Below are 26,008 nucleotides of genomic sequence, written 5' to 3' on the forward strand. Positions count from 1 at the left end.
CCATTGAGAAAAAAGTATATGTTGGTTTTACAATAAACCACTTCTCGAATATATAAAAAGAAATTTCAACGGTAATTCTGTATATTAGCTCTGCGCCTGTTTTTACCTTTTCAACTGGGTTTTCCACTTTTAGGGGTTCTGATACTGGCGGTGCATCTGTTTGTTGTCGGCCAAATGGAATGTCCCTTCGCCGTGTTTAGTACTGGCCAGGGCGGGGGGAGGGGTACCCATACGTTAACAAGTTATTGCACTTGCCGGACGGGATATGAACCGTTCGAAACAGACGTACCCGTGGACTGTCTTGTGAAGATCGCATATGGAAACCCCTTATTGGATGGACTTCAGGGGTTAATTACGGGTTAATTACACTCGAGCGCCAAAAATTAAAGGTAAATTCATAATTAGCAACCAAAAAACTGTAGAAAAAGTTAAGTTAGAAGGCAGTCGCCGCCGCGCGGAACTACTATATAGTTCTACCATTCCAACTTTTGCAAAAATGGGCACAGGGGAGGCTGTGAGAATGCAGTTACTCACTAACTGGCAAAATAATTGGTGATAAGTTTTCTATTAGTGATGACAATTTTTCTTTATCATAAAACAGTTTCCCCTAACAGGAATGAAGACACTGGTCACCGTTACATTCAAGCTTTAACTGCGGAAACACCATGTGGAGTGAAACTATCACAATATTGCCAACTTTAAACACTTACACAAAAGGCTAGTATTACAGTAAAAAGATGTGAAAAATATTGTTTTCAAAAACCTCTTAGAATCTGCATTGAACAAAGTATAGCCCAGGCCTATACAGTCTTGACCCCATTCTTCACATGGTACTGAAAGACGATTCAAAAGGGAAATGAAACAATCTCAGTAGAATTCTATTTTATCTCTCTCTTTGTTTTATCAAGTGCCGAGTTAATCCCATACGGATGTTCCTCACTTGAAGAGCACCTGCCCCAAATGTAATGATCCTTGTATGCACTGAAATGGTTATATACCCCTTTAATCTTATCTGATGTATCTAAAACTGATTCTGCTTTGTATTCGTTTGTTCCGTCGTATGTAATTTGCTTGAAAACATCTTCGAATAAAGGCGAACGATCTTGCATTCCATTGTTCCTTTCCACAAAGCCAAATATTGTATTCATTTTTACAAATATATATATATATATATATATATATATATATATATATATATATATATATATATATATATATATATATATATATATATATAATATCTGTGTGTGTGGATAACTGATACATAAACTATAACAAATGGAGCTCACTCTTCTTTATCAGTTTCACTTGACAAAAATATCAATGTGTATTAAGTTTCCAGTGATAATGTACGCTGGTGCACTATGGTTTCCAAACACATATAGACACACATATGTATAAATATATATGTATATGTATATATATATATATATATATATATATATATATATATATATATATAAAAAGAATTGAGGCAGTGGAGACAGACTGGTACATAAAAACATCTTTATTTGTTGCCGCCGTTTCAGAAAACTAGTCTCATTTTCAAGGCTGCAATAAAGAATAAATAATGAGAATACATATAAATTATACAAAATCTCTTTAAAAAACATTTTGTACATAACCATAGTTTATGCGTTGCTGGGGGTATATATATATGTACATATATATATATATATATATATATATATATATATATATATATATATATGTATATATATATATATATATATATATATATATATATATATATATATATGTATATATATATATATATATATATATATATATATATGTGTGTATGTGCGTGAGTGTGTGTGTGTAATCTGATTAGACATGTGTCAGGTTTCAAACTCTACACAAGTGTTCAAGGCGTTAGGTATAAAGTCAATATCTGATGCACATCATACCATTTAGCTGTTAACTTGACAACTTGCCCTTTACTGCAAAATTACAAAGCACTTCCATTGCGTTGAATAAAATGCCGAAGGAAAAAAAATTACTATATTACATTAAAAAAAATTAACAAAAGTTAGGCTTCAGTTGCTAAAAAATGACAAAAATAAAAACCTAGAATTAAACTTAAAAAAAGCTGTTTGGCAAACCAAACTTTGCACCAATCAAACGCATCATTCCAGATCTACTGTGACTCCATAACATCTGTGACTGCAGGCAACTTGTGCCTTTTCAGTCACCTCACATTTACAAGGTTCAGATACTTTTGAGTAACCGACTCTAAGATTCCACCTCTTGTTTTTCACAACGAAATATATCTAAAAGACCAGTAAGCTAGCAGTATACTCTAGACAATCTATTTAAATCATTTACATTGTTCTTAGTAATAATGTTTATCCAAGAATTAGCTTATCAAATACTGAAGTTTTTAGAGGATATGAACTAATGACAGCTACTTCCATGCACAGTGAACTACATTTTTTTTATTTTATTGCCCAAATTTTGGACCATCAAGAGTAATAATGCACACTTCACCACTCTTTCAAAACACGGCTGCTTTCTTACTGTAATAATTTAAATCATTTTTTGCTTACATCATGAACTGAATTGCTATTTGCAATACTTTTCTAGGTACCGTATGATTTCCAAAGACCCTTCTCCAAGTTTTGGTTTCTCAAACTCACCACCAAAGTACGCGTAGATCTTCTTTCCTACCAGCCCATTTATACCCGTCACTTTGTAGAATTCCTTTTCTACCATAAGCTGGAAGATACTTAACATATGGCAGGCTAAAGTCTCTCTCCCCCAAGTTGTGCCATTCCGTTTTTTCTCCTCCAGTCGTCTGAGGAAACAGTTCTTAAGGGCAAACCCAGAAGGTATCGGTATTTTCCATCTTCGAGAGCTCCACCAAGTGAATTTATTCTTAATTGCCTTCGGCATCCAAGGCTCCGCCTTCATGCAAGAAAGTAGAGTTTTGCAGGTGAGATATACCTCAAGTTCCTCAGGTTCCAGGGACTTTAATATATCAGCCTCTAGGTTCGCAAATGAAAGCCTCCATTCCCCATCACCAATGCTGGAGATGTAAACGTGGGAGACGGAGAGAGGAGTTAAATGCGGCCTCTTTAAATTTTCTGGCCAAGAAGCTTTCAACACTGGAACCAGATCAATTCCAATTAACAAAATAGGGTACCGCAATCCTTGCCATGACAGAGAGATGCCGACTCCAACTTGGGTTCTAGTTACACCAGGTGGAACCAAGCTAAGGCGGCTGTCTGAAAAGGCGTGGCCTTCCAGAGATTTAGCTACAGCTCTAAAAAACTCATCCTTCCAGTTGGACTTTTGTAGCAAAGCATTTACTGTTTGATCCTGAGAAGAAACTTTCAAGTACTTTGAATGACCTTTAAGAAGAGCTTCCTTTTTGTCTCCTATATCGGCCACATGCAAAGTCAGATTTTTTTCCATGTCCACACAAAAATTAAAATCAAACTCATCTGGTGCATGAAGACGTGTCTTATCAGCAGCACTGCCAAGTAATTCTAAATTTCCAGTAAAAAGAGGATTCACCTGAAAAATCTTATCTTTTATCTTCTCTAGTTCAGCAGTTACCACGGCTTTAACCTCTGCTGCCTCACCCTCGCTGAAATTCACACACAAATGCTGACTTTGCTGAACTATATAAGATAGTGGCATTTGGTCCAGCTTCTTTTTCTCAGCTTCAGCTGGGTCACTGCACGTAAACACATCATCGCCCACCTCCAGAAATTCATCCAGGACCCCATATTGATCAAGCAGTACACAAAAGTTATTTCTAATGGATTTAGGGGTGTTGTTTGACAAGTTTTCTGACTCAGGGTTTTCCATAAACTTGATTAGCTGCTTATATGCTGTTTCATGTCCAAACATAGCAGCAAAATGAGCAGGTGTGTGTAGGAAGTGGTCTTTTGCGTCTACACTGGCCCCCCTGGTTTTGAGTAAGGTGCACAAATCGGAATGTCCAAAAGCAGCTGCCTGATGGAGCGCTGTAGTGCCCATAAATTTTTCCACCTGGAGATTCACATCTAGCTGAGCAACTTCTAGTAAAAGATGAATTAATTGCGAAAGGCCCTGTTGTGACGCTAGCAGTAAAGTCTCTGCCATCAAGTCGTCAGTGACATGAACAGTTGCCCTAGCTTGATCATTCTGCATATAAATGTTGAAGAGGCTCGAATGTAGTTCCTGAATTCTTTTAAACTCGTCCTTTGTTGTCTGCTCTTTTGCTTTTTCAAGTTCATCTTCAATATTCCTTGCTTCTCTGTCAAACACCTCCTGAAATGAAGAATAACTAGAGTTCCTTATGAAACAGTAACGGAGTTTTTACGGTTCCTAAGTATATCAGACATATTTTCAAGTGAACTTCAGTTCTATAAACTGGATCTTACCTTTTCCAGCTCCCTCATGTAATATATGGATACGAAATCCCTAGGGTAATGTCCTGAGCTGTCAGGAATGTAAAGACAGGCGCTTCCTTTAGCAAGCTGACACACAATACTCCAGTGATGGCATGTTATTGCCATTGTAAATGGAGACATTTCACTATGAGCATCTACAGCAAAGGGAATGCCTCCTGCTTGGTGAAGAAAGCCTACAGTTAGACTGCAGTTTGACTGGACCGCCTGAACCATTAGGTGGGTCAGATGGTCAGATGAATGTGTAGAGACATGACTCGGCTCAACAATGCCATTGCAGAGGGGAGCCTTCTGTAAAAATTCAGATTTTCCAGTATCATTATCGGGCCAGCGAGCTATCCAAGGAGTGTCGCTTTTGACTTTTTCCATTATATGGTTGATTCCAGCTCGCAATTCAGTTCTGCTTTCGTCTACCCTGCTCAGCTCCTCTTCAAGCACATGTGCTACTGTCTGGAAAGAGTATACCAGATAGAGAATACTACCATAATTAATATAGAAAAAAAATCACATATTTATATTGTAAAAATTATTACCACCGCCGTATGAAAACACACCCACACATATATGCTGTACATTATCTTAATTTTTTGCATGTTTAATACATTCCCAGTGTTACAAGACTTTGGAGATAACTTGTATATATATATATATATATATATATATATATATATATATATATATATATATATATATATATATATATATATATATATATATATATATTTATATATATATATTTCTTTCTTCCTTTCTTTTCATTATTAATAATTTCCCCTACAGGGTGTCTCAAAAGAACAAGCAACACAATGGTCCCAGCCACGTTTGTGCTTGGTTGAGCCTGTTTTAGAAAAGAGAAGATGGAAGAGCGGTTGATGGATGTAATGGGAAGAGGAGGGCTGGAGGTATATACATGATCATTTTTTGGCTGAAGCAGAAATTTAGATAGGAATAAGTTGGAGATGAAGGGGAGAAAAATGGTTGTAAATGTAAATAAAACAAGGGAGTTGGATAAGAAAGAGGTGAGACGAACTCATATGGAGAAAAATAAGAAAAATGGGCTATGGATAAATGCAAGCACGTGGAAGGAGTGGATGAGTTTATCAAATTCTACGCTGGCGTCATGGGGACAGCAAAGTGTATTTTGTGGGTATGGGAGGGTATAGGTGGAGTGAATAAAAACAATGGCGAGGTCAGGTAACGAAAGGTTTAGTAAATGAAAAATCCAGATTTTTTGAGATGCAGTTTCATAAGAGATCATGTCGAAGAGTAAATAAACAAAAATAAATAAATAACCATAAATAAATAAATAAATAAATAAATAAATGTATAAAAATTAATAAATAAATAAAAATAAATAAATCAATAAGAATGAAAAATAAATAATAAATATAAATAAATAAAAATAAATCAAAATAAGTAAATAAATAAAAATAAATCAAAATAAATGAAATAATAAAAAGAGGTAAAAAATAGACGCCAGTGAGGAGGAAAAAGATTGAACAAGAAACCTTGTGAGAAAGAGAAACCGAACTGTAAAACTCAAATCATTCTAACTCCTTCTGAACAAGACGGAAGCGAACCTACTCTGGTAATTATCATTCGGGTGTAGGTGGAGATCTGTGGCGATATCCACGCGATCTGCAGCACGTTGAGTCCCTGGAATACGGTTGTGATCGGCGCTCCGGCCGCTAGAAGGAGCGAGAGGATCCTTCTTCGGTTGGCGGTTATGGCCACAACAAGGGCGTGGTGGGAATGCTGGCCGAAGGGCTCGACCGGCGCCCCCCTCGATAGCAAGGCAGATGCCTTTTTGACTTCGTCCCCTTGGCCGATCAATTCCAGCAGCTCCAGGTAAAGCGACTCTTTTTCTTCTTTCGTCTGGAATTTTTATTTTTATTTTTATTTTTTGTTTTGAGAAAATGTAATAATATGAAAAATGCATTTATTTCTGACAGAAAAATTAATTTCTCGACTTTTCAATGACATCCAGAACATTCATCGGATCGCGTTTGAAAAACTGAAAGCTAACAGATCTTCCTTTCTGTTGGAACGCTAACACTGGGTAACAATATGAATTCGCATTCTTACAATTCCAGGACAATACGCCGGCATTATGGACACTTCGTGAAGCGGCTAAAAGCTAATGGAAAGCCAACAAATAATTCCCCGTTAACATTTGAGAGCATCACCAAGAAACTCCAACTACCTGAGGATGGCTGAGGAAACTCTCGATGTATTCGGCCAGATGGTAAAATCCTCGTTCTCTCGCCACGTCCGCCGCCGTCCGATCTTTCCGATCGACGATTCCTGCGTAGATGACGCATCTTTCCAAGAGGAGCTGCAGCATGTCCCTGTTGCCCTTCTCGGCTGCCATGTGAAGGATGGTGTAACCCCTTTTGTCCTGGTAATACGAATCGACCTGGCTGGGATGGTTGTACTGGAGCATTGGCAGCGTATCGTTATGTCCGCTGGTTGCCCAGTCCAGAATCCACTCCTCTATTTCATAGCTCTGTTCAGACTAGAATTGGAATGCCACAAAAGTTGGGGTTACTGAAAATATTATATATGTATATATATATATATATATATATATATATATATATATATATATATATATATATATATATATATATATATATATGAATATGAATAATAAAATTACAATAACGTCATGTATATGGTGGGCGTATCACAGGCAAAAATGAAACTCTGGGTATGCATCGTAAAAGGTTTCGTCTTTATATCTAGGACATTTTACCATAAGATGTCCTTCAATGATATACATAAATAAATAATAAATAAATATATATATATATATATATATATATATATATATATATATATATATATATATATATATATATATACATATGTGTTATTATGTATGTATATATACGTATATGTATATACTGTACATAAACCTGAACTTTCGGTTTTATTCAGATATTTCTAACGTCACGCTGATGATTCTGTAGCAGCAATGAAGGCATTTATAAATTAAAGTTTATGAGGATTCATCATTCCTTTATTCGTTCATCTTATTTTTGTAAGATTTATCCTGGAGAATAACAAAGCCCCTACCTACCAGGTACGTTTATCGATCAATCTAACATTAAAATATAATTTACTGCCACCTTCAGATACCCAAGGTAATTTAAAGAAATTAACGAAAGTCGTTAGTTTAGGTAAAGAGGAAACTTTTGTCAAATTCCTTCGGTCCGGGAGAAATATATACAGTATACAGCACGAAATCTGCAGTCTTTCAGTATGACGGGGCAGGAATTAAGGATTATAGACGTCAAACAAACAAAATCATCATAATTGGAATCGATAATTTTGAATGGCAGAACCACGACATTGAATGATTAAAAATTGGACTAAGTGTGTCGAAGCAAATCCAGGTAGTTTTCCTATGAATGAGTGGCTGTTTGTTTACGACTGTCTGTAAAAACGTCTGTTCATCAGCGACATGAAATGAACGTCATAAATTTCTATTTACCTAACGTACAATGTTCATTGGAAAGTCTCATCTTGCTATTTGGTACCGTTAACTTATAAGATGTCACATGTTCATAAGCAAAATCTATTGAAATTCGTTCAAGACTCCTTAGACCAGTGGTTCTCAACATTTTTTGGCTCATGCACCCTTTCACCATATGTCAGAGTGTCATTCCCCCCTCACCCCCCAAACCCCCTTTCCAAAACTGTCAGCCTCAAAAAGTACATTTCATATAACATGCAACAAAATACTAACACAAACACACGAGCTGGCGGAGAGAGAGAAAGCCCAGCGTGACCTCTCAGTAGTGCGGACCAATGCACACTGCGTTTTTTGTGGTCCTAGAACCAGTTTGAGCCTGCCAATCTGTGATCACAATTCACCCCCTGAAACGCTGAAATTCCCCTCTGGTTGAGAACTACTGCCTTAGATTCACTGCTTGGTAGGCTAAACTACAAAATCCTCATTGTGGCTTAGATATCATGGGAAAGTGACACAGGGATTAAAATAACTGACATGGCAATCAGTGATGTCTATCCATGTCAGGGTTCTGCCTCAGTCATTTGTTCCTCCAAGTGAAAAGTACAGCCTAATGAAATCTGTAGTAAACTTTAACGTGGTCTATTGAGCTATTTTTCATAATTTGTCTTGTTAACGTAACACTGAGGGGGCTTATAGCATAAATGGAAATCTGTCTTTAAAACTACCACATATATGTTCATCAAATCAGAGTTAGGAAAATGGAATTTCGTATTCTGATACGTGAAACATGCAAGTAAACTGTACAGATTTTGTGCATAGATTGTTTTAAGAACTTTGTTAAATATTCCCTTCAGATCTGCAAAATTGTTTCTATGCTTTAAATGGAAAAAGAAACGCATTTCACTGTATATTTAAGCGTTCAAGGTTTTCTTCATACAGTTTCAGCAGAGTATGTTGATTTCTGTCTGCCACAGAACAATGCCCAAAGTCTATCAGTATCACAGAAACTTCACCTTAAGAAAAGGGCTATAGGAAAAAGATTAGGATGAAATAATATAATCCTGAATTACTAACACCACTAACCTTTTGAGGAGGAGTTAGAATAGTTTTTTCAATCTGCCCAGCCTTCTTGATGAAGAACCAGTAGACTTCGCTCATTCCCCGTTCATCAGCGAGGTCGCAGGCAGTTCGACCTTCGTTATCCACAGCGTAAATGTCAAATTTAAGTTCCAGAAGCCTTTTGACAGCTTCTAGGGATCCGCTCATGCTGGCGATGTGTAGAGGAGTACAGCCGTGCACTGTCCGCAAGTTCCGATCAGCACCAGCATCCACCAAAAGATTGATGATGCGAACGTTATTGACGACGGCAGCCACATGTAGAGGGGTGTAGCCAGAATCATCTTGGGGGCTTACATTCACTCCTTTTTGGCTTAGCAGGAATGACACCGACTCTTCATCCGACTTCATAGTGCAGGTATGGAGGACAGAATTCCCTGTCAAAGTAGACATCTCTTCAGGGTTTTGCAAATCAATAGTTGGGTTGTACTCTGCAAACATGCACACTGTTGGCATAGTTTTTACTAAGCTGGCGGGAATACTTATGTCAGTATTAGTTCAGTATTAGTGCCACTGAAGTCATCATTAGCCTCGCAGTTATTAACCTAAGGACAGTTATTAACCTAAGAGACACTGTCTTAAGCCCTAGGCTGAGCCATTGCCCCATGCCTTTGCTTCATACAGTTTGCGTCTGAGTTTCCTTGTCTGAGTTTATAGCAGAAGACAGGCCTCCAGAAATCATCAAGACTCAGTATACCAGTTATTTTGTGCAACAGAACAGCAGCAGGCTTAATGTGTTTCTCAGAATGAACTTGCAATCAAGAACGATACTTAGAGATTGGAATGAGTTTTATGTTGTTAAAGAAACACTGTCAATGAAAAGATCTGTGCTGGGGGTGTCTAATGTCTTAAACGTACTTACAGTTATACTTTGATTTTTGTTAGGGTTTAAATTTATCCGCAATAATTTACACCAAGAGCTAATCTTAGCTAAATCTCCGTCACGAGATTCAGCAACTGCAGGACGGGATTGGTGCATATGGGGTAGCATTATCTGCGTCAGCAACAATCTTGTTTTCATGGCAAAAGCATACAACTAAAGACAAAAAATATGTTTATAATGCCAATTTTTTCACAAAATACTTACTGTTTTTTTTTTTATTTACTTACGCATTTCCTTTTCTGATGCAGTGGCATTGATATCGGCTCCAGCCTTAACAAGCTCTCTGAGGACTTTCCCATGGCTTTCCCTGGCTGCATGAATGAGCGGGGTAAGGCCCAAGCTGTCTTTGGCATTTGCATCAGCACCTGCAGACACCAACGGAGCCACTAAGTGGTGGTGGCCTAAATAGGCTGCTAAGCCCAACAGTGGGAGTTTAGCACCTTCGTTGGCCACAGTCAACACTTGCAGGTCAACGTCCATTTTGAGAATCTTTTCAACTTGCTCGGAGTCACCCTCCAGAACTCCAGCCACCAGGACCTAGGCAATGACAAGCAGAAATCAAAATGACAGGTCTTGACATAATGACTGAACTTGCATTTAGCAGAATAAAGGATTCCTGGGCAACAGGCCATGAACATGCATATATACAAATTTAGAGGGGTTAGGTTCATCAAGCACAGCCTATCCCAACTAAAGAAGTAAGTATTGCCTGAAAGAGGGGGAGAGAAGCCAGATCAAGTTACCGAGAGGTTATTTCAAAATTACTTCCAATCTAGTCTAAATTTGGACTCTGTGTAATACTGTATAACCTTTCGGTAACTTCTAAAATCCCCATTAGTAATGTATGTAGAGGCCATGAAATAATCTTTTTCGTAAACAACTTTTAAACCGACGTATGGATTTCCATGCTACTAAAGCACTGAGTGTTTCTAACATTGTCCTAATTTATAGTAGTAAACTGAATTGGCAGATGGGCTTAATTAAGGTGTTTATTCTTAGAAAAAAGACCAACTTCTTGCCTTTCCTCAGACCCATGACGTATCTGTGACGCAGAGCCACCCCCTTACCTAATTATTTTTAAAAATTTTATATCATCATACAGTATATTAATTTGCTTTAAAAGTTTTCGTATTGCCCAGTATAGGTAAAATGACATTTAACCATAAGTCAAACAACCATTTGATAAGGTATAGTGGAGGATACGCTATACCGACGTCACTGATACACGTCACCACTTTTGCGGGTGGTTGGGTGGCTAAGGGCAGCTTTAACCTCATTTTCTTAAGTAAAAAAGTTACTGAAACATATATGGCAACGCACAGTACTTCCGAAAATTAGGACGAAGTTTGAAACACAGTGCTTTAGTGGCATGGAGATCCATGGCTTAAAAGTTGTTTACGAAAAACACTATGCCACGGCCTCTGGAATGCATAGTAATAGCAGAAAATCCTTTCAAGACCAACATCTGCGAAAGTTTTCAAATACAGAGCAGCGTTCAAGAATGCCCATAAAATTTCAGATAACCTGTTAAGGAGTTGATCGTAGACTCAGGGTGAATTACTCAGAGCATGCAAGACTCGGTTGGTAGGTAAATCTAAACTTCTCTGTTGGGAAATCCAGCACTGGAGAGAATTACGTAAAAGTTTAGCTTCAGGTTATCAGATCAAAATGAAACGTAAAAAATAAAACAAAAAATTGGGCAGAGGCCATATTTAGTTTTTAAATGGCATAAAATCATCTGGAGTGAATAGTAGATTTGTCGAGTTGCCCCTCAATTATGAATGTTGAATGTGGATAGCAGAATATCATACTAAAATGATTATAATGCAAACATAAATGGAGTAAGGAAAATTGAAAGAGTGGTAAATGTAAAGGTAATGAGGAAGATATATTGAAAAATTAGTACCAATAAATAGATAGACTACGGTGTACCGTGGGCCAGCAGGTGGAAAAACAAACCCCCCCCAAAAAAAAAAAATAATTGTCTTGTTCCATCAAAGTATTATGAAATACCTGAAGCAGACAAGTTATGAGAAAGGAAAATGTACGTTATAATATTATTTAGGGAGAGTAGGATCGGCAGATGCAATCGTTATTAGAAGTTGCCAGTTCTATAATCCATTAAACAAGTAAAAGATGCGCCGAAGCTTCATCGGCGCAATCGAGATTTCTGTACAGCCGCTACAGCGTATAATCAAGGCCACCGAAAACAGAAGTATCTTTCGGTGGTCTCGGCATAATGCTGTATGAGCCGAGGCCAATGAAACTTTAACCACGGTCCGGTTGTGGCCTATCCTATATCGGTGCCAGAAGCACGATTTTGGCTAACTTTAACCTAAAAACCACTGAGGCTAGAGGGCTGCAATTTGGTATGTTTGATGACTGGAGGGTGGATGATCAGCATGCCAATTTGCAGCCTCTAACCTCAATAATTTATTTTATTTAAAAGTTAAAGTCAGCCATAACCGTCTTCTGGCGGCGCGATGAAAGTTCCGCCACCGCACCGTGTTAAATGATTAAATCTACTCGGTGGCCTTGACTATACGCTGTAGCGGCTGTACAAAAAGCTCGTTCTGAGGACGGACAGCAAAAGTGGGACAGAAAAAAGTTCTGACAGAAAAAGTGCGGACGGACAGACAAAGCCAGCACAATGGTTTTCTTTTACAGAAAACTGAAAAGCAGAAGTGACCAGAATGGCAAAATACTTTTGAAAGACTATGTTTTCAATGTAATAAGAGATAGTGATTTTTTGAGTTAGCAGTGATTAATTTTCTTCAATATTTCAGGCCTAAATGGGCAACTGTGAATAGATTAGAATACCATATAGAGTTTAGGACAAAGGCCAAGCGCTGGGACCTATGGGGTCATTCAGCGCTGAAAGGGAAATTGACAGTAAGAAGGTTTGAAGGTTGTAATAAAAAGAAAATCTCGCAGTTGCACTACGAAATAACTGTTAGAGAGGGTGGAAAGTCAGACGGAAGAAAGAGAATATGAACGGAGGTACAGTTAACAAGAATGAAAAAGGTTGCAGCTAAGAGCCAATGGGGCGCTGCAAAGAACCTTAAGTAATGTATACATGCACCATGCACCACATGAGGTATATTGACGGCGCTGTCCCCTACGCAGGGTTCTTCAAACTACGGGTCGCGACCCATTACTGGGTCATAAGTCTTTAAACTGGGTCGCAGGCCCACAAAAAATAAATACATAAATAAAATAATTATTATGTACATGGCAGTAAGATAAATAAGAATTCATTACATGGAGCCACCTGGTCTAAAGAATATCCGAGTCTAATCATAACGCTCAGAACTTCTATTTTCGTGAGAGAGAGAGAGAGAGAGAGAGAGAGAGAGTGAGAGGTGCAGGGTGACGCAGTGGCAGTGTGGGTGGCGAACGTGAATGGAATGTATGGCTGTGAGCCTGCGATGCGTGCACAGATTTGAAACAAAACATGATCAGTTACACTTAAGTTTTTAAAGTGTGCAAGTCTCCTTCAGTTATATAACAGTTCATGCAATCACACTCGTATCAAATGGATCGATTTTTATTAAAAGATTGTTGCTACTCAGGCACAAAGCCTTCTTGTTCAGGCGAGAAAAGACAAACAGACGAACTCAACGACAGAGAAGCCTGCTATGTCTCTCGTACCGGTAGGGGCGAGGCATCATCATGCCCGTGCCCTGTTCTGAGCCTTCTGCTAAGAGAAAAATTATGGCTAAGGCAATATAATGAAGAATTCTTGAAGTATGGATTTATTAAGTATGAAAGGATAAACAAGAACTTCGGCCACAGTGTATTTATTTGCAATGTTCTTGCAAGTAAAGTGTGACGCCTTCAAAGTAAAGGCACCTTGAATCAAACATGTTGAACTAGTTGGAAAATCAGTAGATTTTCAAAGAAAAAAAACAATTAATTGACCAGTGAGAAAATCCTCAGTAAATCAACCACTCTGACTGGTAAGAATTGCAACTGACTTCTTATCTAGTTGCCCATCGAATAACCAAAGAAAGTGCCATATATTTATGGTGAAAAACTTATCCTTCAACTACATTAGAAATAGTAACTACAGTGTGATGAAAATCATCAGAAGATTAAATGTGTCCCTGTCAGTGACACTGTAGTATCTCGGAGGATTAGGGATATTGCAGAAGATTTGAATTTCAGTTGGTTTCACGCCTCCAGGCTGTTGAAGAATGTGCTATCCAGCTTGATGAAAGTACTGATATAGCTAATTATGCAACACTCCTGGTTTTATGTGAGATATCCATGGGAAGATGACTTCTTGGAGGACATATTGTGCTGCTTGACCTTTCCTACACACACAACAGGGTCAGAGATCTTCAGAGATTTGAATGACTGTGTAACTGGAAAATATAAATTGAAAACTGGGCAAACAGCAAGGACGTCACTACAGATGGAGTGCAAAATATGACAGGAAAAAATAGTGGTGTTGTGAGGAAGATATCAGGGGCTGCAGGTAATTATGTAACTTGGAATCATTGTTTCATTCATATGAAGCTTTGGCTGCAAAGGAATCACTGCCAGCTTGAAAAATGTTCTAAATGAAGCTGTAAACTCGTCAATCTTATCAAAGGAAGTTCATTGAATAGCCGTTTGTTCGAACAACTTTGCTGTGAAATGGGGAGCTGATCAGTCACACTTGTTGTACCATACTGAAGTTAGGTGGCTATCCGAGGAAGAGTTCTAACAGGATATATAAATTAAGGCTGGAGATACATATATTCCTTCTTGAAAAGGCTCCAATAACAGAGCTATTTATCAGGGATGAATGGCTTGCACAGCTATCATATTCAGCAGACATTTTCTCAAAGCTCAATGAGCTTCATCTAAAACTACAATGAAAAGAGAATGATGTATTCAAACACACCAGGAAGTACAGGCATTTAAGAAATCACTAAAGATTTGGCAAACAACAGTTAAAACAGACCAATCTATTCACTACATGTTCCTCACTTTTACAAAATATTGAGAAAACCATTTAAATCAAAGAATGTATGCAGAAAATAAAAAATATATATATATATAGACTTACACTTCAATCTCTATCAATGAGCTTTGAGCAGTATTTTCCAGAAGAAAAACTAACCATTTAAAAAGAAAAATACTAGGTAAAGATCCGTTTGTATTTGGGAACCCAGATTCAGTTGTGGAATTAAACTTAACACCTAGTAAGGAAGATTAGTCCGGCTAACTAGTAATAACTCATTAAGAATGAGGCACAAGACATCAACATTCTTTTCTTTTTTGGCTAAGCCTTTCCAAGAACTATCCACCTTGAGTAAAGAAAGTGTCATTCTCTTGCTGCCTTTTACAACCACGTATATGTGTGAGGCTGGTTTCTCAGTCATAACCAAGTTAAAAGTCAATGGAAAGAAATCTTGATGCCACAATTGATATGCGTGTCGCCCTATCTTCCTGCAAGCCAAACTGGTCAGGATAACAACAAACAAGCAAACCACCCAAGTCACTAAATAGGCAAGCCTAATTGCAAATAAGTGGAAATTATTTTTGTTTGCATACACACACACAGTATATATATATATATATATATATATATATATATATATATATATATATATATATATATATATATATATATATATATATATATATATAATACATGTTTATAATTCTGATTACAATGCCTTTTAACACAGTTGTTGCGTTTCAGTTTTTATCCCTGTATTCTTTGATTTTCTGGTCATTTGTACAATATTTTTCTGTTGGGTCGTGGTAATGATGTCATAGTAAAAACTGGGCCACGGCGGAAAAAGTTTGAAGAACCCTGCCCTACGAGGGGGCAACTGTGAATAAGAACAAGACTCATTTCACAACAAAACATTCCAATTGGTTAAGTAACATCGCATATGAATGTAAAAAATGGGCATACGCTGGTCCTTATATTCCACACAAGAGCTCTGAAACTTCCAGTGAAAAAACACAGAAGCGTGAATTAAAACGGCTGCCCTTATTTCACCTGGAGGGACGCTTTATGCAACGTCTTAGCTTCTGAAAACTACTGGATGCGAAAATTTGGCCGAACATTAAATCCAACTTTTGGTAATGAAACGGCATATACTCCTGAAGAAGCATTGGCTCAAGTAATCTTTGACTTGGCGGAACAGCGTTCAAGTTTATCATTAAAATCAACTTTTGGTAATGAAATGGCATATACTCCTGTAGCAATCGTCCAAGTAATCTTTGACTGCTCCCTAGGTAAGCAATGTTATCAGAGCTTAGGATCTGGAGTAACTGAAAGAAATATCCAACTTCATCCAGCCTATAAAACGATTCGTGAAGCAAAAGAAGCGTGTTTACCAAATCCTGCTTCTGAATGGAAAATTTCAGATTATGGAGCATCAGTATATTTCCTGGCTTTGATTGATCATACAGTTAAAAGGATTCTAAAAATCACAGATTATAAGACGCTTGAAAATATCTGAGCAGGTTAGTTATATATAGACTGTAAAGTTGGTTTTGATGGAACATCCAGGCGAAATATATATAAACAAAGCTCCTCAGAGACTGCTGAAAGAAATCTTGCCGCAGAGAAAATTTTTTCTTTTTCATAATAACAAGCCTGGTTCCTCTTGCGCTCACTGCAACTTCGCAAAATCCTGGAACTAAGGTCGTCATTTGGAAAAACATGAAACCGCCATCACAGCTTTTTTAAGCGTTCCAAAGAAAACTAACAAAGTTTTTAGTTTTGTTAGTGTACCACAATATAAGTCTGACCATGGCTGATGGCCAAGTTGCCACAACACTGTTACCAGTTCTTTACGTGGCGCCTCTCTTTAAATCATAAACAATATCACAGAAATAAAAGACTGTTCATTAAATCAAGCAGCATCAAAACATTGGTTACCGACCCCTCACACATAGATCAGGTGCATGGAATGTTGCCTGCATATAGCTTACAAAATTGCAAGCACGCACTTCTGAAGAAAAAGTATCAGTTAATCGGAGGAAGGAATTGATTAAAAAAATAAAAAAAAGGGTTTCCGATGAAGTAGGTTTAATTATTGGTACATCTAATGGTGGCAATACTGCCTACAGATTTTTCAAGAATTCAGAAATTTGCATTTGAAATTACTGGTCCTGAGCTTTATACACAAGCTTTACGCGATTTTATCAACACTGTCATCTGTTTTTTATACTGCTGCTGATAAATTTGAGGAGTTTTGCTTAGAAACAGCCAAGTTGTTTTTGCAAGAATATACCCGGTACCACATGCCCTAGGGCTTACATCGCATATTAATGAATGGAGCTTCAGTGATCCGCAACTGTAATCTGCCAATTGGATATATTATTCAATGGATATATTATTTTCGCGCAATATATTTTACATGACACAAAACAGAAAGAGTAAATGAATCACTTTGAAAATTATAGATTAGGTGTCTAAATAATACTCTAAACATTATTAAATGCAAATCGTTAATTTAAGAGAGATATAAAAGCGAAAAATAATTTTATCCATAACATTAATGTTCTGGGCCTCTGTGCGGTGGTGGGAAGGGTTTTAAATGAGTTGGGAAATAAAAAAAGAATAGACACATACTACAAGATATCAATGATTCATATGCTCAACACTGGGTATGTTCAATAACACAAACGCCCGTACATACAATCACACACACAAACATATAATATATGTATATATGTGTATATATATATATATATATATATATATATATATATATATATATATATATATATATATATATATATATATATATATATATATGTATATAAAATATCAACGTAAGGTTTTTTGATAGATTTTTATTAGGTTCAATAAAACTGCATCTCCTCTTGCAATTTTAACTAAATTTTACCAGGCCTAAACGTTTTGCATGTTGCAGACTGATCGCCTCAAAAACAGAGTGATCTGTTTTCCCAGTCGCTTCGTCCTGTAGCCGATCCTATGTGCAATCTTAATACTGGATAAGGTTTGTTGCAATATCTTGCATTCATTGAAAATAGAAAAAATTGTACGTCGCATAGTCAACGATGAAGGACAATTTAATTATAATCTCGAACAGAGGATGAATTATTATTATTATTATTATTATTATTATTATTATTATTATTATTATTATTATTATTCGAAGGGAACAGACCCTCTCTTAAACAGGTCTTATCAAAAAGGATGGCTGTATTATGCTGTATAAGATAAATTCGCATAATACAGCCATCCTTTTATTATTATTATTTATTATTATTATTATTATTATTATTATTATTATTATTCAGATAAATTCAGGTCTTATAAAAGGATGGCTGTATCAGCTGTATAAGATAAATTCATAATACAGCCATCCTTTTATTATTATTATTATTATTATTATTATTATTATTATTATTATTATTATTATTATTATCATTATTATTATTATTATTATAAAACCAAATATCGACGCCACTATGATCATCTCATTGGCTAACTGGAAGAATGTACACAATCTACACATATTTTCTTCATTAAATTCCTTGTGAAGGTTCTCGAAGGACCAGCGGCCAATCCTTTTACATTCAGCTGCAACGAAACTTATCACGTCTTTGTCCCCTTCGAACCTCAAGTTAGGTAGAATTAGCATAAGGCAGCCACCTCAAATTCTGGGGTGGAGAGGGGAGGGGTTGCAATCGTCAAAATTACCTTGAAGGCACGTGAAGAAACAACAAAACCGATTTGAAGCTTGAATATATTCTATTTGTGTCAGTGAACGTGCGTGTGTGATATAATCACAAGCGCTGTCTGACGACGACGAGTCACTTGTAATACTGTCGGTCGGGTTAAGACACTTGGGGAAATCCCCTGGCTTCCCCACCCGTCCCGCGAGTCCTTTGTTCACCCGTGGCTTGAAGGAAGGAAGGACCCGCCCCGAACACCTTGGTAATCCTTCGCTGTTACTGTTATGAATGACTCGTTCGTATCGTTTACTTTACTTGTTCCTCTTCCGTTGCTAGTTGCTATGATACTGGAAAATGTGTCTGTAATCAATATTATTTATTATTATTTCAGTAGATGAAACCTATTCACACGGAACAAGCACACCAACGGGGCCATTAACTTGAAATTCAAGCTTCTAAAGAATGTTGGTTTCAACCTCCCAAAGCAGACCCCACACTGCAGAAATAACTGATCATGAAACAGAGCCAGCGATTTTTCATCGCCCTCGGGGAGACGCGAACCCGCGACATCTGAGTGGCATGCCACGACACTCTAACCACTATACCAGCGGACCATAGAGTAAATAAGGTAAAGAGTTCTTAATTTACAGCAAGTACTATTATGTTATTGTAATAAAAAGTTGCACATTTCTGTTAATGATCTCAAATGAAATTTTTAACCGACAATGTTCCCGTGAAATAATTTACTATTTCTTTGACGCCTCTGACAAAAATAATATTACTGCTCCTCTAGCCCTTCTAATGAGCTGCTTTTGACTACGGCTATACAAGCTTACTAAACATCAATGAAATCTCGCCGTAATGCAGCGGTGACGAAGGCACACGAGATCTGCATTAATGTCTCCAAATCACTGGGACGAGTGTCGATGATATAATTTTCCTGGAAATACCTGTTGAATACTTCATCGATATGTCTGTCTATCTGTCTATCTATCTATCTATCTATCTATCTATCTATCTATCTATCTATCTATCTATCTATCTATCTATATATATATATATATATAATGTATATATATATTTATATACATATATATATATAGGCATACACACTCACACACACATATCGTTTCCTTAATGTCTCACAATATTTTGTACATATTCTCAAGTTTGAAGCCACAAAATATCGTTTCATATATATAATTCATATACCTTATATAATAATATACACACAAAGGGAATATATATATATATATATATATATATATATATATATATATATATATATATATATATATATATATATATATATATATATATATATATATATATATATATATAAAGTGTGTGTGTGTGTGCGCGCGCGCGCCAGCTGACAAGGGTGGCTCTCCAGAAAAGAGGAGACAGTGATCACTGACACATTATACTTAAACTGTTGATTTGGGGACGAACTCGAATGCAAAAAACTTCAATACTAGCCAGTTCGTACACCTACACCGGAGGCTCCCCAGGAGCACGGTGACCCACCCTAAACACACACGTACTCACAGACACACACACACACACACACACAGTCTGCGACTTCCAAACAACCCTTTCGCTTACGGAACGTTGAGGCCCTTCCTCGCCAGTAACTTCTTCATATCATCTATCAAACCCTTTCTAGGTCTTCCTCTCCTTTGTCATACCAACACTTTCGAACTGTACATCCTGTTCGCCAATCTATCATCCCCCATTCTTTCCACATGATCGAACTATCTACTATCTCAAAACATTCTGATTCATCTATGGCAACACTGTGATATACTGCTAACTTTCTCTGCCTCACCTAACCTGTAACTCAACTCTTCTCGCTATCTACCATTATTTGAAATATACTTACTCCCTAATTCTCTCAACATACAAACTACCATTCACTGCACCATCTACCTGGGTTCCTACTATCTGCACCAATAACCTTATTCTCGCTCACATTCACTCGCAACTATCACGTCCTACAAAAACACTTTCAAAGTCTTTCACTTGTATCTGTAGTTTCTCCTCAGTATCCCCAGTCAGTACTGTATCGCCCGCGAACATCAGCCATTTCGTAATTCATTCACGACTAACTTCACATCCCACAGATTAGTGCTTACATCTACTGTCATTTCCCTGCCTTCTGGCATTAATCCATCCATAAGATATCAGCCTGCCATAGAGAATTTACATACCCTCATTTCAGCTCCATTTTTACACCACATCAGCCACTCTCCCACCTAGAAACTCTTAAGCAAGTTTTATATATATATATATATATATATATATATATATATATATATATATATATATATATATATATATATATATTATATTACATACACACACCCAAACATACAAACACACACACACACACCCCCACCCCACACACACACACACACACATAAAGACCCATACTTCTAAACGTATCACTTCCTAAACCAATTATATCTTGAGATGTAAGTACACCCATCTTCCAGAGTAGAGAGAGAGAGAGAGAGAGAGAGAGAGAGAGAGAGAGAGAGAGAGAGAGAGAGAGAGAGAGAGAGACTGCTGACAAAAACAGAATAATTTCATGCTCTTAACTTTGACGGCGTATTTATCTCCTTGCTTTGCCTCGACAGGAAAGACAGAGAGATAAAAGCGGTGACAATGAAGAGAAAAATAAGATAAAGCCGCCTGTTGCTCCAAGGTCAAATTACTCTACGAAACAAAGACAAAAACAAAAAACCTATTGCCAGTCTGCTCACACGTTTTATTAGTCTGCGTCTGAAAATGTATTAGTAACTATACAGAAAATCGTTTTAGTTTATCTAAGAAAACATGCGTCTCACTAACCTGTGTCGCGTCTCCAATGGAATTATCCCCCATGATCCTGGAGTTTGAATCACGTACCAGCTACAGTAGAGCTTATGACTCCCTCTTCATAAAATCATGAGAGCTTTTACGGCGATTTTGGGGGTTGGGGGGAGGGGGGCGGGCGAAGGGAGATGCTTCACACCTGTATATATAGAGGCTCGGCAGGTAAGTGAGAAAGAGAGAGAGAGAGAGACGATCATAACAAGTGACCAGTTTCAGCAACGCCGAATAGCAACTAGACAATTGACAGGAAATGTAACTTAACTTTAATAGCGCATGAATCAGAAGCGTGTTGTAATAGCAGTTCGTATGATATGCGAATAACGTGAATGTTTATTCTTCTAAAGGAACACACAACAAGCGTTCAAAATCTTCACAGACAATTGTTTACGTGGTTCTTACAGAAACTGGAACACTGATGTACTCTGTGAAACCAGACTAATAATAACACTAACTACATTCGCCTTAGTCATATGCACCTGCCTGCAAGCATGTTCATGTTAATATTTATAAAATCACATGCACCAACGGTTCTTTATCTGCGGATATGAATAACAGCTCTGACAGACGCTTTCTATTACCACTGATTACACGTGTCCTGTGTCTTTCTCTATAGCAAATGGCACTCCTATAAATTTCCGTCCATTTATTCGATGCATCAACAATTTCAGTGTGACGCCAGATCTACTGTCACCAAAGACGTTTTCATTTATGGATCATATCTTTGCTTATATCATGTGGGCATTTTCTTCCTTACTCTTGATCTATTTTCTTTAATTATGTTTCTTATTGTTTCCACGGAAATCTCAACCATATAATAATTTCGTTTCTCATGTCGCTCGGTGATTCCTTCTGATCCTCAAACTCGTAATACGTACTTTTTTTTTATTTCGTTCAATGATTCCTTCTGATTCTCAAATTCGTAATACGTTCTTTTTTTTTATTTCGTTCAATGATTCCTTCTGATTCTCAAAACTCGTAATACGTTCTTTTTTTATCTTTCTCAATTTTTCCTTGCAAACTTCAAGTACTAATTCCAAGAGTAATTTGCCTCTGTTGTCACTATCCAAAAATCAAAGAAGAAACTCAAGAAAATAACCTTTAAAAAAATAAAATATAAAGTTCGAGAAACACTAAACAGAAACCAAATCAATAAAGGTCACGATTACAAACTGAAGCTTCATCACCGATTATTGACAGGAGTTAATAATTAATATTTGATAATCTTGCTGACTGACTTAAGAACTGACTTACGACTTCGAAGCAGGCATTCAGCAGACTTTCTTTTCTTCCTCACTAAAACCAGTGAAGTGAAGCCACGCAACTTCAATTTCAGTCTTTGGCTTTCGAAAACGGTAACTTATTTGATTACCTTTTGTTATTCAGACACCTCACATAACATTAGTCATAGTTTTAACACATTTCAAGGCCTTACGTCCTTATCTGAATCTCCGTCAGTGATTTACGAAAACGGGAACGGATTAGATTACCTCTGTACTATTCAGACACCTTACACAATGCACAACATTTGTTATAGTTCAAGGAAGCACGTTTCAAGCAAGGCCTGACGTCCTTATCCAAACCTGTAGCTGATACAGTATCGAGGGAGACTGGAGCAAATGGCTGCCAAAATCGTTGACTCCTTTGGCAAAGGAGGACCGAGGGTACTGAATTCCCCGCAACAGTGCCAAAAACGTTTACTTCCAAGAGAGAGGCAAATCAATGGAGAGTTCCCAGCAACAGTCTCGACTGACCGACCTGAACACCTTGCGTCACAGCACGAAACCGAAGAGTAACAACTCCTCCCGGACGCCAAAGAGCTCTTCGTTCAGGCAACAGCTAACAGGTCTGGAATGTGCATCTTTAAGGAGGAGGGGAGGAGGGGAGGTGAGTGGGGAGGTGGGGAGGAGGAGGATTTGGAGGAATGGGGAAGAACCCGGGAATTTCCTGCCTCTCCTTGCTTGAGGGTGACTCACAAATGTACTCACAAGTATAGGTTCAGAGCAGGACCCCCAACCAGGGTCATCGACGTGGCATTAAAAGTGTACTGCGGAAATCCTATTCTGTCAAAATTCTGGCTAGTGATATAATTAGCATTTGTTTATCATTACGAAATGGACTGACTTCAAATTTTGAAACGTGTTTAATTTGATTGGTTTATATATACAGTAAGTATATATATATATATATATATATATATATATATATATATATATATATATATATATATATATATATATATATATATATATATATATATATATATATATATATATATATATATATAATATATATATAACCAGTTCAAAATAAGAAGACTGTAATAGTGAAATATGTCATGAACATATGACATCATTTCAGCATTCCAGGCTTATAATTTTCCACGTTAAACAATTTCATAGTTTTCTACCCCATTTGTAAAAATGTCCTTAAGTTTGCTTGATTTCCAAATTTATACTCAATCCGTCCAGTTATAACCAAGATATGCACGTTATAGCAATGGCCAGGACATTGTGGGGACAATGGTGGTAAGAACATATGCGCCATCTTCGGCGCTATAATATGAAACAACAGCAAAGCTCTGTGTGTGTCTCTGTGTGTGTGTGTATATGTGTGTGTGTGTGTGTGTGTGTACAAGGTTAAAACGAAAGTATTCACGAACTCTCTCGGTATAAGTTCAAGACTATTGAATGAACACTCTCTCTCTCTCTCTCTCTCTCTCTCTCTCTCTCTCTCTCTCTCTCTCTCTCTCTCTTGTTTGGAGAGTAACGCCATATATAATGAGTCATTCCTTTACGAATTCAGATGTCTTAAGACTCTCTCTCTCTCTCTCTCTCTCTCTTCCTTGACTGATTATCATGGCTGCTGCCGATCATTTATTCATACTGAAGCCTGTGACTGGAGGATGACCGGACTATGAAACCACACTTAAGCATGCATGTATGCATACACAGGCCTGTATGTGTTTTTGTATATGCACAGATATGCAAACACATGTCAATGAAACACACATACATGATCCAAATTATATGAGAAAAGTATTGGATTTGTGTCTACGTTCTTCAGTACCTCAGGGTCTCAAAGAATAAGTAAAGCCTTTTAACAAATTACATAAAAATGTAAAGTTTTAAAAAATATTACATAAAAAAAAATTAGTTATACAAGTTATTTGAAGAAAGTACTCAACGAAACATGGCGAAATATCTTTGGTAATAAGTCAATAAACTTATTTTCAAGCTCATCGATCTTATTTGCCTAATCCTTAATTAAGTCAATAAACTTATTTTCAAGTTCATCGAACTTATTTGCCTAATCCTTAATTATCGAATAAAAGATGATCTATTTTGAGACCATAAATGTCTTCCTTCACCTCAGCCTCTAAAATTAGAGATTAGCATTATCCGCCACTGTTCATAAGATTGTTTCATATTCAAAAAGCATTTTTTTTTTTAATTTATCCATATCCCAATAGGTTAAAATCACACAGAGTCTTTTCGACAAACTACTTAGAGTCAGCCAGCCTTGTGCTGGCACGGGCTCTTGCTCTACAGGAGGCCGGAAATTTTCAACAAACGGTTCTGTTACACTTGTCACCATCTCCAGACTTTAATTAGCAACGTTCTCCCACAAATATTGCATCCCCGAACTCAGGGCGAGATTTGTTCCCTTTGTTAGGGAGCTGTTTGGCAACCCTAAGATCTATCTAATTCTGGCTTAAGGTAGCCTTGTGATAGCACGGGCTCTTGCTCCTCAGAGATTAGCAATCCTTGGATCTCACAATCTGGGGGCTTTTCTCCCACCGCATTCGGGTCAAATTACTTCAACTAACCTTGTGTTATCTATTCCACACAATATCGAATGAAACAAATTAATTATTAGCTTATCTCAAACTATTTATACTGAATGTGTAACACTGCATGATTATATATGAAAATAAGGTTTTATTTCAAGTATAATGGATTTGGATTTGACTGAGTTTCCTTTAGAATTAAATCTCTCTCTCTCTCTCTCTCTCTCACTCTCTCTGTCTTCTTTGATGTCCAGTTCGTCCAGTATATACAGACTGATCAACACATTTTGACTCTCATACTTTGATCAGTCAGTATATACTGGAGAGAGAGAGAGAGAGAGAGAGAGAGAGAGAGAGAGAGAGAGAGAGAGAGAGAGAGAGAGAGTCAAATTCAAATCCATTATACCTAAAAAAAAAGAAAGTAAAAAATGCGCCGAAGTTTTTTCGGCGCAATCGAGTTTTCTGTACAGCCGCTACAGCGTACAATCAAGGCCACCGAAAACAGATCTATCTTTCGGTGGTCTCGGTATAATGCTGTATGAGCCGCAGCCCATGAAACTTTAACTATGGCCCGGTGGTGGTCTGTCCTATGTCGTTGCCAGAAGCACGATTATGGCTAACTTTAACCTTAAATAAAATAAAAACTACAGAGGCTAGAGGGCTGCAATTTGGTATGTTTGATGACTGGAGGGTAGATGATCAACATACCAATTTGCAGCCCTCTAGCCTCAGTGGTTTTTAAGATCTGAGGGCGGACAGAAAAAGTGCGGATAGAAAATGTGCTGACAGAATAAAGTGCAGATGGACAG

General features: G+C 37.3%; 1 protein-coding gene across 1 annotated transcript; it reads right to left on the bottom strand.

Annotated features, from left to right (window-relative positions):
- Positions 1–1,801: 1,801 nt before the first annotated feature.
- LOC136836550 (serine/threonine-protein phosphatase 6 regulatory ankyrin repeat subunit B-like) lies at positions 1,802–21,650 on the bottom strand. Its single transcript, XM_067100991.1, has 7 exons — positions 21,389–21,650; positions 10,105–10,414; positions 8,962–9,371; positions 6,604–6,915; positions 5,985–6,275; positions 4,374–4,850; positions 1,802–4,260 (listed from the first exon to the last, which is right to left on the bottom strand). The coding sequence occupies exons 1-7, from the start codon at positions 21,419–21,421 to the stop codon at positions 2,566–2,568; spliced, it is 3,528 nt and encodes a 1,175-aa protein (XP_066957092.1). The 5' UTR covers positions 21,422–21,650; the 3' UTR covers positions 1,802–2,565.
- Between the last annotated feature and the right edge of the window lie 4,358 nt (positions 21,651–26,008).

The sequence above is a fragment of the Macrobrachium rosenbergii genome, chromosome 56, assembly GCF_040412425.1.
Source record: "Macrobrachium rosenbergii isolate ZJJX-2024 chromosome 56, ASM4041242v1, whole genome shotgun sequence".
NCBI classification, from domain to species: Eukaryota; Metazoa; Arthropoda; class Malacostraca; order Decapoda; family Palaemonidae; genus Macrobrachium; species Macrobrachium rosenbergii.

What these genes read in the sequence shown, in the direction of transcription:
- LOC136836550 (XM_067100991.1), bottom strand. Translation starts at nt 21,421, where the DNA reads ATGGGGGATAATTCCATTGGAGACGCGACACAG. An exon ending in TTCTAACTCCTCCTCAAAAG is followed by an intron (nt 6,916 to 8,961) that starts GTTAGTGGTGTT and finishes TTCCAATTCTAG; the next exon opens with TCTGAACAGAGCTATGAAAT. An exon ending in CCCGAATGATAATTACCAGA is followed by an intron (nt 4,851 to 5,984) that starts GTAGGTTCGCTT and finishes TACTCTTTCCAG; the next exon opens with ACAGTAGCACATGTGCTTGA.